A 20,550-nucleotide genomic window follows, 5' to 3' on the forward strand; every position below is an offset into this window, starting at 1 on the left:
TTTTTTGGGCGTATTCTTCTTAATTTTGCTTATTTGATGATGACGCGCGGGATTAGCCGAGCGATCTAGGGAGCTGCAGTCATGGACTGTGCCGCTGGCCCCGGCGGAGGTTCGAGTCTTCCCTCGGGTATGGGTGTGTGTGTTTGTCCTTAGGATAATTCAGGTTAAGTAGTGTGGAAGCTTAGGGACTGATGATCATAGCAGTTAAGTCCCATAAAATTTCACACACAATTGAACATTTTTTATTTGATGATTTCCAACACTGATTTCTCTCGTCCAAAGTCTGCTGCGATCAACAGCAATATAAGTTCTTAGCGTATTTAGTACACCAGGCATTCCCATGAATTCCATAATCCTAAAAATTGACACCGCACCGTCGATGAAACATAGCAGAGAATCCAGCTCACCTATTTTCAAAGTATTTAGTACTTCCAGAAAAGTGTCTGGTATCCGTTTCCAGTTGCAGTTGCTAAGACTTTCATTTGGGTTTTGAGTCCTACCATGTAATTACTTCTCTAATAATCTGGTGTCACTAAAAGATTAGATACTGAAAAGCCATAATAATGTGAGAACTGTCTGTGTGACATGGGAGCATCGTCATGTGTGCAGACACTTTTAAATTCGTCTAATTCTGGGACTTTCTTCGGTATAATTCCCTTGCAGTAAACTTTTTCTTGTTTAGAAAAGTAAAGAGAATTTTTCGAGAAGAAAATTAGAAAATCAGCTTTTGACACTCACGTTCTAGACTCCTTAAGCGAATTGTGTAACGAATCGTGTTAAAAACGAGCAACATTAGCGCACATACTGCCATGGAACATGATAAAAATAAATCATCACGGTAAATGATAACAGCCACACAGTTACAGATTAAAGATTTACTGAAGTCCTTGACCACTGTTTCGGTATATCTAAATATACCTTCATCAGAAGCAAATGTACACCTGAACACGAAGACACTTTCATTAGCAAAAAACTGAGACAGAAGGAAAAACACTTATAGCTTTAAGTCTGGCTGACTAGTGGCTAGTTTTCGTGTCTGTTGATGCTGGTGAAATACTCCTTTCTGTATTGATGGGACATCACGTATTTTTGATGATTGTTGTTCGCGGTTTTCGATGTGTCTGTGTAGTATAAATGATTCTGTTATATTTTTTACTTTTCATTCATCACGACAGATGATTTCGATTTATAACATTTTGTTCGTTTTGGCTAGTATGTATCCTAGCCTTTAATTTGCGCGAGATTCTGTGCCTTCTCTCGTGGGATATGGTCCTTAGAGCAAGCTTCATCTGCTTGACTCTAGGACACAGGCAAATTGGTGTTCATATTTTTACTGTATGCGGGTGTGTTAAATGGTTCTGATATGTTTTATTTATTAAGAAAGAGGGTTTAAATTAACACAAACTTTAAAATTCTGATGCGCGTGAGTATGTATCCCGGTATGATAATGTGCGCGTGTTTCTCGCGCATATCGCAAGTGCACTCTCTCGGTGAAATTGTCTGTCTTAGTGCTTCCACACCCTCTTCACGCTAGTTCGCAGGCCAAGTACTGATAGTATCCCGTGTTCGCATTGACCATCTCTTTATAATTATGCTGTACAGATGGAGATGATGTTTTAAGTATGGACGACGCCTTTGGCACGTTTGTTTTATGCATCTCCACTGCAGGTTGTGATTTTAGTAAGTAACTAAAAGTTTTTGTGCTTGTGATACTTTGGTAATTTTTATGGTTACTTCAAGCTATAAGTCTTTTTTCTTATATCTCAGTTATGTTGCTAAGTTTTTTGCTGATGGAGGTGTCTTTCTCTTGAGGTGTAGTTTGCTTCTGATGAAGGTATATTTAGATACGCCGAAACCGTGGTCAAGGATTTCGATAAATCATTATTCTGCAACTGTTTGGCTGTTATCATTTACCGTGAAGATTTTTAGCAGTTGCTGCTTCAGCCATGTTTAAAATTCTGTAAAAATAAATCAGTTAACAAAATAAAAATCACAACGAAGCCACCAGTCTGGAACAGACATAAATACTCCGGTGAGCCCTTGTATATCGATTGCGTCACTCCACGTAGTGCGTCACTTTAAATTGCACATCAGCGTTTCGCGTAAGCGGAGAGAAGTCTTTCATGCATTTATCTAGGTTTTGTCGATAGTTGATACTGAAAGTGGAATCAAATTATAGTATAAATATCAATCGCTTGTACCCAACTCACTTTATAATTACTTTGTGCCAGACGGTACAAAACAAATTTATAGCTCTTCTTTCGTACGTCAGGGAACTTAATAAGCCGAATATTTTACCGAAGTTATAACCAAAGTTTCCGCCGACAAGGCAATAACAGAAGCCCGATGAAACTCGAGTGGGCGAAATTTTAATTATCTTCTAATGATAACGCACGGCGTGTGTTGCTGCCAGGTGTAACGGTCCGGAAACTTTCGCTAAGCTGCCTTCGTGAATAGCAACGCTACTGACATCACAGCGCTCCATTTATTAAACAATTTACGTGATAAGTGGAACATGAACGTGAAACAGTCCATGGCAACATGTTTATAATACAAAGACATCTATCAGTGTTGTGGTAAAATACACAGCTGAGCAAAGCATAAGGACGAATGTAACTTCCGCATGACGTGTCTGTGCCAAATAAGAGTAACATAGCTTGATGAAACTTGAACGAGAATATTTCAGTATAATACAGAAGGTAACAAATAAATATCCAATGATATGAACAGAAATGACGCTCCCATTCAGAAAGAATAATAGCACGAAGTCTCCATGGTTTAGGATGTTTTCTGGACATTACAGAAGGAGAGATAGGATTCTTAACAATGTGTGTGGCCATCATAAACAGCCGTGCATGCTCTACAGCGTGCTCCTATGCTGAGCACGTATTTGTTATGGAGTTCATGTTGTAGAGCGCTCTGTTCGTCCACCAGCGTGATTAATAACTGCTTGCAGGTCGTTGGTGCGTGTGGAAGTGCTGCAAGACGTCTACCCACTGTATGAAGATGGAATCTGTTCTTTCAGACATGCCCGAAAGAACAGATACTATCTTCATATAGTTAAGGCTAACCGGCCGTTGACCTTCTTCTTCTGTGCTGGATGCACACTCATCGCCCGAACTTAAAAGGGACTTGGCAAGATTGTATGCCGCGAGTAATAAGTGTAATGGGCAGGGGCACTACAAATGTAGTGTGTGGGCACTAGGTTGGGAATGTGGGTCTCACGGGGAGCGTGCAGTGGATAACTCCCTGCAGACGCATTATGCTCTGTGCTCTCGGTGGCACAGTTGGATAGAGTGTCTGCCATGTAAGCAGGAGATCTCGGGTTCGAGTCCCGATCGGGGCACACATTTTCAACTGTCCCTGTTGATGTATATCAACGCCTATCAGCAGCCTAGGGTCTTGATTTAATTATCATTTCAGTCTACCCAATGATTTCACGCGCACTCGATGTGATTTACGTTGGAAGAACTGGTAGGCCGGTCGATTCGCCGAATAGCCTCTCATTTAAAGAGCTGCTCCACCTCCAATGTTAAATGCGGTCGCGCATTGACATCCATAAAAATGAAGTTAGGGTCGAAAAGACGCACATGGGGAAGGAGTACGGTGTCACAATAACGTTGACTTGTGAGTTTACCGTCTTCAAAAACTCGAAGGTCAGCACACCCATGCAACAATATACCTCGGCACACCATAACACCTGGACCACCAAAACGATCATATTCGACAGCTTTCCTGTGGGTGTTACGTGTTCGCACTTCACGCAATCTGAGAGTACGTCCAGCATTGTGAAACTTGATCGTTTCGGTGATCCATATGTTATGCTGTGGAGAAGGAAGAATGTTGTATGGGCATACTGATCTCCAATCGTTGAAACATGCTATACTGACCGGTAACCACTATGGTGTCGCTGTGCGCCTTCCTCGTGTGCGTTCTTTCTGGGGCGCATTCGGCCTTGACTGGACTTTGATGGATGACAGTGTACTAGCACATCGAAGATTGCATGTGGAGGACCTTCTGGAACGAGAGGATATTTGGGGAATGGACTGCCCAGCGAGTTCATCGATTTAAATCCCAACGAGCACATGTGGGATGCGTTGGGGAGACTAACTGCAGCATTTCCACACATCCTAACTGCCGTCCAGCATATGTCAACCGTCCAGCATATGTCAACCGCAGTGGTGTGGACATGGGAAGCCCTACCACAAGATCTCCGTACCGCTCTTGTAGCCAGCATGGCAGCAAGTTGTAGAGCATACATTGCTGTCAGTGGGGAACACACACCTTGTTAGGAATCATATTACTTAATATTTGTAAGAGGATAACATCTGCCACTAGAACAGTGCAACTACTTTCAGCAAACAGGTCCAGTACAAAGAGGGGAAAAAACAGAGTGCATCCCACAAGTATGCCTAAATAAGATTGATGTTCTGATTATATACAGGGCGTATCAAAAAGAATCATCCGACTTGAAAGAAAAAAAAAACATAACTACTATGTTATTTGTGATACGTGCGTCATCTACGCACTATTAGAAAGAGCAAACTTACCAGTTTTACATGGTTCACGCTAGGTAGCAGCAGAGTGAGCCCACTTCAGTTCTACTAAAAATGGTGCCGACAGAAGAGAAAGCATTTTGTGTTGTACATTTTGTGCAGTACAGTAATAACTGTTCAGCGTGACACCAGCGTAATACGTTGTTTGTGTAAAGGCAAATCGCCGAGACGTCACCGGGAGTCTAACACAGAAGTCGAACGCATCCGAATAGTTTCACATGGAGTCTACATCTACATCTACATCTACATGGATACTCTGCAAATCACATTTAAGTATCTGGCAGAGGGTTCATCGAACCACCTTTGCAATTCTCTATTACTCCAATCTCGTATAGCGCGCGGAAAGAATGAACACCTATATCTTTCCGTACGAGCTCTGATTTCCCATATTTTATCTTGGTGATCATTCCTCCCTATGTAGGTCAGTGTCAACAAAATATTTTCGCATTCAGAGGAGAAAGTTGGTGATTGGACTTTCGTGAGAAGATTCCGTCGCAACGAAAAACGCCTTTCTTTTAATGATGTCCATCCCAAATCCTGTATCATTTCTGTGACCCTCTCTCCCATATTTCGCGATAATACAAAACGTGCTGCCTTTCTTTGGAGTTTTTCGATGGATTCCGACAGTCCTGTCTGCTAAGGATCCCACACCGCGCTGCAGGAATCTAAAAGAAGACGGACAAGAGTAGTGTAGGCAGTCTCCTTAGTAGGTTCTAAGTGGTCTGCCAACAAAACGCAGTCTTTGGTTAGCCTTCCCCACAACATTTTTTACGTGTTCCTTCCAATTTAAGTTGTTCGTAATTGTAATACCTAGATATTTAGTTGAATTTACGGCTTTTAGATTAGACTGATTTATCGTGTAACCGAAGTTTAACGAGTTCCTTTTAGCACTCATGAGGATGACCATAGAAATCTGTTCGCCACGCAGCTCGACACCTCAACATGCCCCCGATGTCCGTCTCACGTATGTTTCGTCCACGTTTACACATGAAACCACCCAAAATTCAGCTACTGCAAGCTCTTCTTGAAGGTGACAAACAACAACGTGTGGAGATCTGTAATTTCGTTCTTGGCAAGATAGAGGATAACAGTTTTCTTCCACGCTTAGTGTTTAGAGACGAGGCAACATTCTATTTAAATGGAAAGGTGAACCGTCATAGCGTGAGAACATGGGGTTACAGTACACCGAAACGAAGTTATCCAATATGACACGTAATCTCCAAAATTTACCGTGTTTTGTACAGTTTCATGGGAAAAGGTGTGTGGTCCATTTTACTTTGCCGAGTACACTGTTCCAGGTACCACATATTTCGATATGCTTGAGAACTTTCTTTTCCCGCAGGTGGAGAGTGATTCGAACGACTTCAATTGACAACAGTATCGGGCACCTGGAAGCACGGGAATTTTTAAATCAAGGGATTACTGCACAATGGATCAGTCGTACTGGACCAAATGATTCAGCCTTACATTACTGGCCTCCAAGGTCACCGGACCTGATTGTACGTAATTATTTCTTGTGGGGGTTTATAAAAGTCTGTTTGTTTTCCTCAGTTACCACAACAATGAATGAAACGAGACATTGCATAACAGTAGCTGTAGAAGGCGTAACTGAAGACATGTTCGCTGCAGTGTGGGAACAATTTGAATACCGCACTGACACTTGCCGTGAATCTCAAGGGGGGATATGCAATACCTACATAAAGATATGGAAAAAAAGAATTTTTGAGTTTCCTGTTGATGAAAAAAGAAAATTCATTGTATATGTTTATTAGTTTCAGAAATATAGACGTGCCAATTCGGATGTTTCTTTTTGATACACCCTTTTGTATTCCGACGACAGATTCAATGTATACCCTTTCTTTCCTACATTTTACAATGTAATGATAGATACTGTCAATCGGTGTAATGATGGGGATGCACTTACATTTAAAAATTTAGCTGTGGAAGCGCCACACTGATTTTTCAGCGTGTCACTTCACGTGCAAAATTTTCATTGTGAGGAATGTGTTATGAGGGGTTTTAACCTTTATGACTAGGCACATCTCATCCTTGAGCAAAGAAATGACAGACGGGAAGTAGCAGTTGCATGTAGGTTCATAACATGGTATGCAGCTGTGGTTGCAGAGGCTGTACTAACCATCTATTCCTCCACTTCCTTAACTGGAATTGTATAACCAGAATTGTAGAGCTCGTATACTGATCCATTCAGGGCAAACGATAACGAGACAGTGAAGGGCCGACGCAACCGTCGCTCCCTTTCGGTCACACGCAAAGGTGTAATTTTAGAATTGGGACTTGAACACATGGTCACATAGCAGGGAGAAAGGGACCGTTCAGACTTTTGTGCAGGTGGATGGCCATACGCAGGAGATCCGCACAGTCCGACACAGGACAATGCGGTCAGTCGGGGCTACAGTGGTAAAGATACGAATTCCATACTGTTTACGCCAGCCCAGCCCACAGACAGACCGTTTGCAGGTGGACGAGGAAAAACACGCCAGTGCAGAGAGGGAATTCTGAGAAGCTTTACTGCGGCGCACTGGAGTATAGGCTCTGTAGGGAGATAACAGATAGCTGAGCAAAAAATACCGCGAGCTGTGCCGGTATAATGTCACCGGTGGCTCTCCCAGGCATTAAAAAAAAAACGAATTTGACATTTTGTATTCTTACAGTGGCGAAAGCGCACAGGCAGAATGTACAGAAATTGTCATTGGTGGATGGGCTGTGATGTCCATCTTACGTCCCACTTTTTGAGCAGAGAAACGCTATAAAGAAGTAGATTGGAAGAGGAATTAATATAGAGGCGAGGGAGGGATTTAGCAAGACCTTATCACTTTATACTATTGGCCAATGTTTGCGGCAATGCGATACATATGAAGAGTCTCGAATAAGCTGTGATCGGGGATCGGGAAGAAGAGTACACTTTTCAAGGTACATTAGATGAGTCGGCATAGGACGCAGGCGAGAGGTCAGGGGAAGTGGAAGTGGAATAGGAAGATGCAGATTAACACAGACTGTCGTTCAAACCATGGGTGCCGATACTAAATCAGCAGAAGACACACACAACCATAGGCAGTGACGCTGGGCTGCGTCGAGCACTACGTTTCAATGACAGTCGACGTGGCTCACTTAAAGAAAACATTGCGGCAGCAGTGTGCCCTGGAAGAATAGGTGTACCGATTCAATTGCTTGGCTTGAAGAGATGGCCTCCAGAATGTCCCCGTACTAAATTATCTTCGTTCGTTGTCAATTTCTCAGCGAACAGTCACTGGTTACCTAGCATATAATTTCAAATGCCTCTAAATCGGATAAGACTGTGGCATATACTACTTGAGATCTCTGCTTGTCTACAAACCTTGCCGACGTATAACGATGATAGTGAAAGAGAACTGTTGTATATTAATTGGTATGAGATTGTGAATCATAATTATTAATACTTGCAAATTACTACGTTATTTATGGTATAAATTCTAGATATTGCAACTGTTGACTTCAATTTCGTAGCCATTAAACCTCTCGTCATAGTAAAGCGTTAGAAAAGCTTTAAAAAGACCCCACTCATGATTTTTTGAATACAGTCTTTTATACCAGAACGTGTTGTCCAAAATCATGCCAGAACGCAGCATGTCATTCTCAATGGTTCAAATGGCTCTGAGCACTATGGGACTTAACTTCTATGGTCATCAGTCCCCTTTGGAACTACTTAAACCTAACTAACCTAAGGACATCACACACATCCATGCCCGAGGCAGGATTCAAACCTGCGACCGTACCGGTCGCGCGGTTCCAGACTGTAGCGCCTAGAACCGCATGGCCACTGCGGCCGGCCATTCTCAATGGAGAGAAGTCTCCCGAAGTAAAAGTGATTTCAGGTGTGCCGCAGTGCCGTGTCGTAGGACCGTTGCTATTGATAATACACTCCTGGACATGGAAAAAAGAACACATTGACACCGGTGTGTCAGACCCACCATACTTGCTCCGGACACTGCGAGAGGGCTGTACAAGCAATGATCACACGCACGGCACAGCGGACACACCAGGAACCGCGGTGTTGGCCGTCGAATGGCGCTAGCTACGCAGCGTTTGTGCACCGCCGCCGTCAGTGTCAGCCAGTTTGCCGTGGCATACGGAGCTCCATCGCAGTCTTTAACACTGGTAGCAAGCCGCGACAGCGTGGACGTGAACCGTATGTGCAGTTGACGGACTTTGAGCGAGGGCGTATAGTGGGCATGCGGTAGGCCGGGTGGACGTACCGCCGAATTGCTCAACACGTGGGGCGTGAGGTCTCCACAGTACATCGATGTTGTCGCCAGTGGTCGGCGGAAGGTGCACGTGCCCGTCGACATGGGACCGGACCGCAGCGACGCACGGATGCACGCCAAGACCGTAGGATCCTACGCAGTGCCGTAGGGAACCGCACCGCCACTTCCCAGCAAATTAGGGACACTGTTGCTCCTGGGGTATCGGCGAGGACCATTCGCAACCGTCTCCATGAAGCTGGGCTACGGTCCCGCACACCGTTAGGCCGTCTTCCGCTCACGCCCCAACATCGTGCAGCCCGCCTCCAGTGGTGTCGCGACAGGCGTGAATGGAGGGACGAATGGAGACGTGTCGTCTTCAGCGATGAGAGTCGCTTCTGCCTTGGTGCCAATGATGGTCGTATGCGTGTTTGGCGCCGTGCAGGTGAGCGCCACAATCAGGACTGCATACGACCGAGGCACACAGGGCCAACACCCGGCATCATGGTGTGGGGAGCGATCTCCTACACTGTCCGTACACCACTGGTGATCGTCGAGGGGACACTGAATAGTGCACGGTACTTCCAAACCGTCATCGAACCCATCGTTCTACCATTCCTAGACCAGCAAGGGAACTTGCTGTTCAAACAGGACAATGCACGTCCGCATGTATCCCGTGCCACCCAACGTGCTCTAGAAGGTGTAAGTCAACTACCCTGGCCAGCAAGATCTCCGGATCTGTCCCCCATTGAGCATGTTTGGGACCGGATGAAGCGTTGTCTCACGCTGTCTACACGTCCAGCATGAACGCTGGTCCAACTGAGGCGCCAGGTGGAAATGGCATGGCAAGCCGTTCCACAGGACTACATCCAGCATCTCTACGATCGTCTCCATGGGAGAATAGCAGCCTGCATTGCTGCGAAAGGTGGATATACACTGTACTAGTGCCGACATTGTGCATGCTCTGTTGCCTGTGTCTATGTGCCTGTGGTTCTGTCAGTGTGATCATGTGATGTATCTGACCCCCGGAATGTGTCAATAAAGTTTCCCCTTCCTGGGACAATGAATTCACGGTGTTCTTATTTCAATTTCCAGGAGTATATATATATATATATATATATATATATATATATATATATATATATATATATATAGATGACCTTCGGATAACATCGGAGCTTCACTGAGGCTTTTTGCGTATGATGCTTTGTTATATTGAGAGGTTGTAACAATGGAAAATTGTACTGAAACGCAAGAGGATCTGCAGCGAATTGACGCATGGTGCAGGGAATGTCAATTGAATCTCAATGTAGACAAGTGTAATGTGCTGCGAATACATAGAAAGAAAGATCCCTTATCATTTAGCAACAATATAGCAGGTCAGCAACTGGAAGCAGTTAATTCCATAAATTATCCGGGAGTACGCATTAGGAGTGATTTAAAATGGAATGATCATATAAAGTTGATCGTCGGTAAAGCAGGTGCCAGACTGAGATTCATTGGAAGAATCCTAAGGAAATGCAATCCAAAAACAAAGGAAATAGGTTACAGTACGCTTGTTCGCCCACTGCTTGAATACTGCTTAGCAGTGTGGGATCCGTACCAGATATGGTTGATAGAAGAGATAGAGAAGATCCAACGGAGAGCAGCGCGCTTCGTTACAGGATCATTTAGTAATCACGAAAGCGTTATGGAGATGATAGATAAACTCCAGTGGAAGACTCTGCAGGAGAGACGCTCAGTAGCTCGGTACGGGCTTTTGTTGAAGTTTCGAGGACATACCTTCACCGAGGAGTGAAGCTGTATATTGCTCCCTCCTACGTATATCTCGCGAAGAGATCATGAGGATAAAATCAGAGAGATTAGAGCCCACACAGACGCATACCGCCGATCCTTCTTTCCACGAACAATACGAGACTGGAATAGAAGCGAGAACCGATAGAGGTACTCAAGGTACCCTCCGCGACACACCTTCAGGTGGCTTGCGGAGTACGGATGTAGATGTAGATATAATTAGCACAGTACTCTGAGGGGACATCGGCTGCTGGCGCCAGACCATTCAGGTCCGACAGGAGAAGCCCAACTACGGTGGGGGTCTCGCATCCAGTCTTTAGTTGTGTATAGTAACTGTAATTTCCGAAATAACTCAATGTTGTAAATTCAACACAAGTTCGCAATACACAACATCTGGACTAGGTCATTGCGAAATTGTTATTATTCACACACAAAATTTGGCTGCCACCAGAACTATAGCGCAAATTATGGAGAAGTGGTCTCGTCAGATTCATGTCAACGCATACATATGAAGGTAATGTTGATTTTAGTACTTACTGGAGTAGCTTTCATCTTGAGATTCTTACTTTTTTTGTAGCAAATCAATCTCCTTTCTTTATTTTATTGTTGTTCACTTTCAGACAAGTATCGTTCCACCACAAATGGTAATTTTTCAGTAGCATGAACCACGGTGGGATAGAAACGTACGGCGAATAGGAAAAGATTAATTGATATTCTTCGTTAATTCACATATTCGATGGAACATTGCCGGCTCTGTAATAAAGTAATACATTGTAATGTCTTACGTTTACCTTCGGTGTTGAAAACATTAGGCTATAGTACAGCGAACTGAAAGCGGAAATAACCATATATTGCTTGTGGGTTGCAACATTTCATTGACGAAAATGGCACGGATAAAGACAATTCGGAAACAAAGTGTGCTGTGAAAGTCAGTAGCAGAGGTATTCACACTCGGAATAAGAGTGTGTGACAGGTAACATCTCAGCGACATATTGAACAATTGTTAAACAAGTACTTTATCCCTTGGTAATATTAAACGGACCCACCACTTGATAGCCGCGTAGGCCTCGTAGTTTTCGTAGTACCAGCCTGAATTTCCAATCATTCACTTGTGTAGGTCTACAGTCGTATGTAGCATAAATTTTATAAAATGCTAATCACTACTTCGCGATGTCAACACTTCCATCCTTCATGCAATGTTACTGGCTCATGAGTGTTGACCGTACCGAGAAACCTGTTTAATTTCATTGACTGGTTAAGAAATAATTTCTGCCACTTCATGGACTGATGCGATGTGAAGTACCATTCACCAGCAGCCGAGTTACAGGTTGCATAGGAATTGAGTTATCGACGCAATGCTGAGTGCCTCGCTTGCAGTTTAACGCGGGCGATTCTGTGTTTGTATCGATTATTTACACCCAGTGCATCATTATTCGCGCTCTGCCAGCTCTGTTGCGATCGCATGTTTGCACGCTTTCTGAACCCGGACCACTAGCGTCAGCTGTTCATAATTGTTTTTATTTCATGTGGTTGAGTCCCAGATATGACTGTGGCTGCAACATGCGGGCCAGTGGCCTCAAGCAGGCCGTCACTTCTCTCGCTAAACAGTATCTCGTACTGCACCACGTGAGATATGTTTGATAATGTGGTCGAAAAAGCAACTGAAGTATAATCAAATTGTACAAATATAAAAAAAGGGATGTACAATAGCTGCTAGGACAATGCTACAGCTCATAAAATTCTATTTACCTGGGTGTAAATTCATCACACCCAAGTAAATAATTTCCGATTGACCTTTAATTAAAGTCACGTCTGGTTAAATCCACTAATTTAGGACGATGTATTCCTACAGATGGTAATTTCAGAGCACAGACGCGCCTCCAGCAAGTTGCTTGACAGTCACTGGTCTATACTTTAAGGTTGCTGCACACGCAACTGCATACTTGACATGCGCACATGATCAAGCGTTTTGCACAAGCATGCACGAATACCTTACACCTCTGTACGGCTCAAGCTGCTAGGACAATGCTACAGCTAATAAAATTCTATTTACCTGGGTGTAAATTCATCACACCCAAGTAAATAATTTCCGATTGACCTTTAATTAAAGTCACGTCTTGTTAAATCCATTTAGGACGATGTATTCCTACAGATGGTAATTTCAGAGCACAGACGCGCCTCCAGCAAGTTGCTTGACAGTCACTGGTCTATACTTTAAGGTTGCTGCACACGCAACTGCATACTTGACATGCGCACATGATCAAGCGTTTTGCAGAAGCATGCACGAATACCTTACACCTCTGTACGGCTCAAGCATGCCTGTACAGGCATCAGTTCGTGCCCGGAAGATGTCGACCTGAAACATGGCGTAACATGAGTGGGCAAAGACTGCGAATTAGTTTGCAATGAGCTGCAAATGGCTCATTTCATTTTGATTACAAACATACAGTATTGTTCAACGTTCCATAGGAGAAGCAAATTATATATTACTTTCGTTCGATTTCTGCAAAAATGGCTGAATATCGGATGGACGTGTTCCTCAGAATAAAGAACACTTCAGAAAACTTTTGCAAGTCGCAAACAACTGATGAAAACTGCGATGTGGAGTCATAGAAGATGGTGCTTTTACTTTGAAGACTGATACGCTAAGACCGTAAAGGCAGAGCAGCTTGAACTGTTTAGAAAGGAAACATTTTTGAGCGTTTTTGGGGTTTCGAATTTTTCACTGAATTTTGCTATAAATCTACAAGTTGCCTTTTCATAAAGAATAAGGCGAGTCAAAAGAAAACCAAACGAATGGAAACTGTTTATTATTTCAGAAATTTTTGGCAGCACTGAGAAATTTTTGCATTGTACTCGATAATGGTGTAAAAGCCGAAATATACGTAGTACAGAGGTAAGACACAGTAATATACGGTCAAATGGAGGTTTATTTTTTCAAAAACAAAAAATCCAAAAGTAATTGCCATAACTGTCAATACTGTTATCCCATTGTGAGACAGGGCGAAGGGCTCTTCATGGAAACACGTTTGCGGTTTCCTAAGGAACCTCATTGTACCCAGACATACCGTTCTTCGTCCGTAGCAAATCAACAGCGAAGAGTATCTTCCTTCGCGTCTCCAGAAATATGGACTTAGCATGAGGTGAGATCGGGACTGCAGGAGAATGTGTTAGGGCTTCCCGGCGGAACTTCTGCAGCGTGCTCGAAACAACCTTGGCAACTTGTGGGCGGGCATGTGTTATCGAGTGCTAGCGATATCGTTTACGAAGGTTGATTATACACCAAGTTATTTCAGTTTTCAAGGGAACGTACGAGTTTTAATACTCAAGTAATGTCTGTTTCTTGTCAAATTTATAAACACCAACAACGTAAATGAGAGAATTTCGTTACATTTAAGCAATTCCTGAATGATTACATTTCACCTCAAACAGAAATATCAACCGTTGAGCTCTATCTCTCATCTGTCAGTTGCTCCCGCTGTAAACATTTGAAGTTTTCTTTCAGATTTATTCTCTTCTCCTTTTGCTATATTTTTCATCATTTATGATATCATATACACCGAGAAAGAGTCGTATCCCTTCAAGTAAGAAACCAAGATTTATTGCTGTGGCAAACATTGTGTAAACGAGAGTAAAATGAATTTGCGTTATTAATAAAAGAGCCTACTAGTAAAAGGATTATAACAACAAGTTCATTTGTACTTCGTGACTGTTCTATGAGAGAAATTAAGATCATATTCCAATGGGATTTATCTGATACTAGCCTAGCACTCGCTGCTTCGGTTTGCACAGATTCTCTTTGTCTTTCACTGATCGAATTTTTATGTCGTGCGCAAATTGCAACACCTTCTAAGCCTTTCACGCAAATTAAGGCCATATGACTGTGGTCTTTTCAGAATGTACATGTGACCAAAAAGCGATTCTGGTAGGAAGAGTCCAAGGTTATTGTTAACCACGCCTTTTGCGTTCTTGTGGTGAAATTTTCGTAGAAACTTTCATCCCCCAGCACTTAAAAGTTTATGTATAACCGAGAAGTGAAATCCAAGTTTTAGTAGATTTAACATTAATACTTTTTTTAATGTAACGAAATATTTTCTTAAAAATTTTCACCTCCTTATAAGTTGAATTTTCAAAAACAGTGAAACACTTTTTTTCTTATTTTAAGACAGAAGCTAAATACAAATTTTCTTATGTTATCTTTGAAAACGTTTTCATAACGAAATAATTTCATAATATTTTTCTTCCCCTGTTTTACTCCCTTAGAGCGTTGAATTTCGAAAAAACCTGCAACTCGTATTTTTTTTTATTTCTAGCCAGTTTTGATAGCTATAGCCTTGAAAATGCTTTAGTAGTTCTTTAATTAACGATTCATTTTCTTAAAACTTTCACCCCCTACTTTAATCCATTGGTGACTGGATTGCGAAAAAATTCAGAAACTCGTATTTTTTTTTTTTTTTACTTCTGACAGAAATCAACGCTAATTTTCGTTGTCCTATCTTAAAAATTCACTTAATAGCGACATATATTAAAAAAGCCTTTCATCCACTATTGCACCCGTCTTAGAAGTGGAATTTCGAACAATGTCCTTTTAGAAGATGTTTACTTATAAGATCCACACCCTCTACAAATTTTAAGTTTGTATCAGTGGTTTCGGCTAGGCGACGTTGAGTTACTAAGTGAGTCAGTCAGTCGGGACATCACTTTTTATGTGTAGAGAGATTTGCACAGTCTTCCTATTATTCGTCTTGTAGATACGAGACGACACTTCATGTTTGTGCAAGCCAGTTTAACCTCTGTCTTAGGTATAGTTTCATAATCTTAGGTACATGTTGTCACAGTGTTACCATGGAGGCCACATCTTCAACAAGTCCTCGTTAAACTGGCGTTCTCGATAAATTAGCGCTACTCACTTACTTGCTCACGAGATTTAAACTAGTATTTTGCCTTTAGTTATAAGAAAGCAGAAGCCCTTACCAGAAGGAATTACCTTTTTGAAAAGCATGCACAAATCCCTTATGCCTTTGGATGGCTCAAGCATGTAAACAGATGTGAAGTCCATCAATGATGGGCTCATATGAACATCCATTGCACGACGTCCTAAATGCGTGGGTTATAACCAGTGGCAAGTTTAATGTTAGGGAAATCGGAAATTATTTACTTAGCTGTCATGAACTTCCATCGAGGTAAATAGTAGTTTAAGAGCTGTGACTGTATCCTAGCAGCAAGCGTATATCCCCATTGCGGTATTTGACTACTGCATTTTCCAACACATTGTCAAACACAGCTTCGATTGACTTTCCAAATCCAGTATCGAGGCGAAATTTTATTTAACATTCCTCTAATTTTGACAAGAGTCTTTTAGGTTTCTACTCCAAGTGACCGAGTAACAATACCCGCTCTGCTTGTCATTTAGTTATTTTTCTGTATCCGTTCTACCTTTATGTTAGACCAATACACATGATGAGTCACTAGCTATTGCCACTAAGAATAACTCAGAAAGTATGACAGGAGTTGAAAAGTTTGTGGGACAAAAGTTGCATGGGACAACGAGGGCATTAATATGACGTTGGTTTTTTGTTACTGGGTGGGGTCACTTCAGACATACGAAGGTCAACTTTTTTTTTAATGCTATTGTTTGGTACTTATTTTCTGACAGCGGCTATCGAGGCGAGTTCAAAAATGGTTCAAATGGCTCTGAGCACTATGGGACTCAACTGCTGAGGTCATTAGTCCCCTAGAACTTAGAACTAGTTAAACCTAACTCACCTAAGGACATCACAAACATCCATGCCCGCGGCAGCAGTCGAACCTGCGACCGTAGCGGTCTTGCAGACTGCAGCGCCTTTAACCGCACGGCCACTTCGGCCGGCTATCGAGGCGAGTCCAATGATGTGTAACAGTAAGGTCTCTGAAGGTCAACGATGGTGACAAAGGTGGCATGTCAGTCCATTTACAGAAGGTGTTCGAAGTGATGACCATTGGTATCAATGCAATGCTGCAATCCTATTACCATCGATTGAGTGATATTCGTTATCACATCGGCACTTATCGAAGCACATGGTCTGACAATTCTCTCTTCAGGTGTATTTGGAACTTCTTTATAAACAATGTCTTTTACGAGTTCCCACAAGAAAAAATCCAGTAACGTCAAGTCTGGATAACGAGCAGGCCACGACAAACGTCCTCCGCGTCCAATCCAACGATTTGGGAATTGTCTCTGCAGCTCATTTCTAGCCATCAGCGAAAAACGTGCCGGACACCCATCGTGTTGATACCACATTCTGTTCCTTGTTCCTAAAGGTATTTCTTCCTATAATAGACCTAATGTTTCTTGCAAGAATGTGGTGTACTTCTTACCATTAAGATTTAATTCGATGAAAAAGGGGACTGTAATTCTGTCCTCCAGAATCCCACACCATAACTTCACCGATCACGGGTTTTGGTGTGCAACTTGCCGCTGCCTACATGGATTTTCAGGTGCCCAATAATGCAAGTTATGCAAATTAACATTTCCATGGTTCGTGAATGTAGCCTCGTAAGTAAATAAAATAAAATTACTAAATGTGGCATCCGTCTGAATCTGAGGTTGAGCCCGTCGGCAGAATTCAATTCGACGCCTACAATGCATAGCAGTTAATTCTTGGTGAAGACTAATATGGTAAGGATGATATTTATGGCGATGCAGAACACGAACGACACTCTTCTGGCTCATGCCAGATTCCCTTGCGATTTGACGCGAACTAACACAAGGACCTCGAACCACAGTGGCGAGAGTACCAATTTCCGTTTCCTTGTTAGTATCTTTCCTTGCCGGATATATTTCTGATGCGTTAGCGATTCAATTTTTCTCAATTTTTCATACACATATTTAAATGTACGACGTGTAGGGTGAGTACGATGAGGATATCTTGCGGCGCATAAGTCTCTAGCTCTCATGAATTTCATTGGCATTCTCCGTAAATGAGAAGTAAATCGACTAGTTCTTCGAAGGAATACATCATTCACATTAGCTTGATTCGACGATACTAGCGTTACTGTTCCTATTAGTGTTGTATTGCGAAACCAACGAATGGTATTTACATGTCAATGGCATTTTAGATGTACCCACCGTATTCGGCGAATACTTGCTATTTGCACGATATGTGAGAGAGAATTTCTTTAAAGTCAGTACCGGCGTTGAACTGCTGTTTTTTTACAGTGTTACATTTACACTTACACAATCATGATTTTGGGTTGACAGTGCCATTATCAAGGTTTTAAGTGTTATAAATTGCCTAAGATGGCATACTGTCATATTAAAATACACTATTAGACACACTGTCTAAGAGTCGATATTTCTGAGAGGGCCTACTGCTTTGTTTCATGACTGAGTACACCATCTTGACTCCGTTTGTCAGAGCACGCGCTTCGGTAAGTGCCGAAGTGGTAAGGAATACCACTCAATCCATGATAAAAAGATTTCAGCACTACATTTATACCAACAGTCATCACTTCGAACACCTTCTGTAAATGGACTTCATGCCAACTTTTTGACCATCGTTGACCTTCAGAGACCGATAACCGCTATCAGAAAATAAGTACCAAACTATAACATCCCATTTAAGAAAATAAAGTTGACCGTATTTCTGACGCGACCCCACCTAGCAACAAAATACCAACGTCATATTATGGCCCCCGTTGTCCCATGCAACATTTATTCCAAAAAATCTTTTCAGCTACTATCATACTTTCGGAATTATTCTAGGTGGAAATAGTTAGTGACTCACCCTGGATAGAAGAAAGCAGGGCAGAATGGTCAAACCGGCAAAGTAAATAGTCGGGTGCCGAGAGCTGTTAGGTGCCGGCATCGGGCGGGAAATGCCACAACTTGTTCTCCATGGACGTTCCAGTCACTTTGTGAAGCCTGTCCTTAGAGTTATAATACTTTTTGTTTATTTTAGTTATCCTGACGTAAGGTAGGTGGTCACTTTGAGTATTTATTAGAGGTGACAAGGAATGTCTTTTTAATGGTATTGTGTTGGAAGTGTCATTTCTTGACTCCATTATCCTTCTTTAGTCATTGAAAGTACGGTCATACAGCTTTTGTGTAATGAGGTTCTTCTTCTAAAAACCTTGAAGCAACAAAGAAAGAGAAGAAAAAGAAAATGAGCGGAAGGAAAAACGGAAAGCAGCAGAAGAGAAGAAAGGCAATACAAAGAAGAATGTAAAGAGCCGAATACAAAGCCCCGGAAGAGCTGTTGTTGACGATAACAACGAAGACACTAACCGTATGTACTGCAAAGAAGAATTTTCAATTTCAAATCCAAATGAACAATAGATTCGGTACTAATTGTGCTCCTTATGGTCTCACAAACTCTATACGGAAGTTGAAAAACAGAGTTGGTCTTTTATTTCTAAAAAAATTCAGTTGAAATCATGTTTCACAACAAAATATATTTAGTTATTTCTTAAAACAATTCTTTATCTTTTATTTTTGAGGTTAAAACTAAGTGAGCGCTTTGCCCGCTCATGTCGGGTGAAGTGGCCGTCTTGTCACTTAGTGAAAACTGAATTGTTTAAAGTACTTAATTTGGTACTAGTGTGATTAAACTATTCCGTCTTGTACTTCGATGCTGACTTCTATGCATTTCCATCTATTCTTACTCAAATCTAAAAATAGAAATAGCGTATGGCCCGGCTACCTTCCCTGTTCTGCCTTACTCTCTGCAAAATTTGTGAAGTTCCTCCAAGCACTGGTGCTACATAGCCTTATTCTTACTACGTCAACATCTCACTAGGCTGTCCAACAGGTAAAGAAGAGGAACTCATTTTGGCCCATCTAAAGTGGGCATTTGCATCATGGATCCGATACGAAAAGTACAATGCAAGCGCATTGTACAAGAGTTTCGGTTAATAGCAAGACGTAAGCGTAAGCTTACCTTTCAAACCTCAGATTTTGAGCCTTCATGTTTGGTGACTTTACAAACACCTCACTAGCGAGTTTAGAGATTAGAAGGAGTACACAGTGATTGTAAGACAGTTAAAATGTGACGCTAAAAACCGGATAGGTTGCGTGCATCTTTAGCGTTACCGCTTGCACCAAACAATTCTCCTCTGTGATGAAATACAACACAAATTACAGTTAAACAGAGATTCGGTGGCAACGCTTTGCACTTACGGGAAGCCATCAGAAAATCAACTCCGGCAGGCGGTATTCACGCTGGGCGTCGTTTGCATTAAGCCCGTGTTTACTTTGGCTTCCCCCGCGCGGTGTACTCACCTTGTACTTGCCGAGGTTGTTGACGGAGCAGACGAAGACGGCCTCCCGGCCGACGGGCGTCGTCAGGTTCTGGATGGGCGCCACGAACTCCGGGTCGTCGGGGGCGCGCGCAGCGGGGGAGGGCCACGCCCCCACCGCCTCCTCCGCCTCCCCAGCCCCCACACCCGCCCCCAGCCCATCCGCCCCCACCCGGAGCGCCGGGGCGCCCGCCGCCTGCAACGTCGTCCATGGCGCCGCGTCTGCAACACAAACAAAGCCCCTGGTAGCGGCTCCTCTGGCGTCTGGCAGTACAGTTCGCGACTGTTACGTCACGAAAACTGTTATACTGTTTAACACGATGGTAACAAGCAGATCTTCGTCTGGCACTAGGCAAAAGTGAGTCAGAAAGGGCACCGTGCACAAAACGTTCAGGAATGCATGTAGATACTATAGGAGGATACAAGATGACTTGGACAGGATTTTTGATCGGTGTAAAGAATAGCAGCTAACTTTAAATGTAGATAAATGTAAATTAATGCAGATGAATAGGGAAAAGAATCCCGTAATGTTTGAATACTCCATTAGTAGTGTAGCGCTTGACACACTCACGTCGATTAAATATTTGGGCGTAACATTGCAGAGCGATATGAAGTGGGACAAGCATGTAATGGCAATTGTGGGGAAGGCGGATAGTCGTCTTCGGTTCGTTGGTAGAATTTTGGGA

At 42.7% G+C, this 20,550-nt stretch overlaps 1 protein-coding gene across 1 annotated transcript in view; it reads right to left on the reverse strand.

The window, feature by feature from the left end:
- LOC126413023 (lachesin-like) overlaps positions 1-20,076 on the reverse strand; it is a 398,429-nt gene extending 378,353 nt beyond the window's left edge. Inside the window, exons 1-2 of the mRNA XM_050082916.1 lie at positions 20,065-20,076; positions 19,848-19,994 (exon numbers count right to left, since the gene is read on the reverse strand). Coding sequence (XP_049938873.1) covers positions 19,848-19,994; positions 20,065-20,076 — 159 coding nt within the window. The remainder of the gene's footprint in view (positions 1-19,847; positions 19,995-20,064) is intronic.
- Between the last annotated feature and the right edge of the window lie 474 nt (positions 20,077-20,550).

The sequence above is a fragment of the Schistocerca serialis genome, chromosome 7 (assembly GCF_023864345.2).
Source record: "Schistocerca serialis cubense isolate TAMUIC-IGC-003099 chromosome 7, iqSchSeri2.2, whole genome shotgun sequence".
NCBI classification, from domain to species: domain Eukaryota; kingdom Metazoa; phylum Arthropoda; class Insecta; order Orthoptera; family Acrididae; genus Schistocerca; species Schistocerca serialis.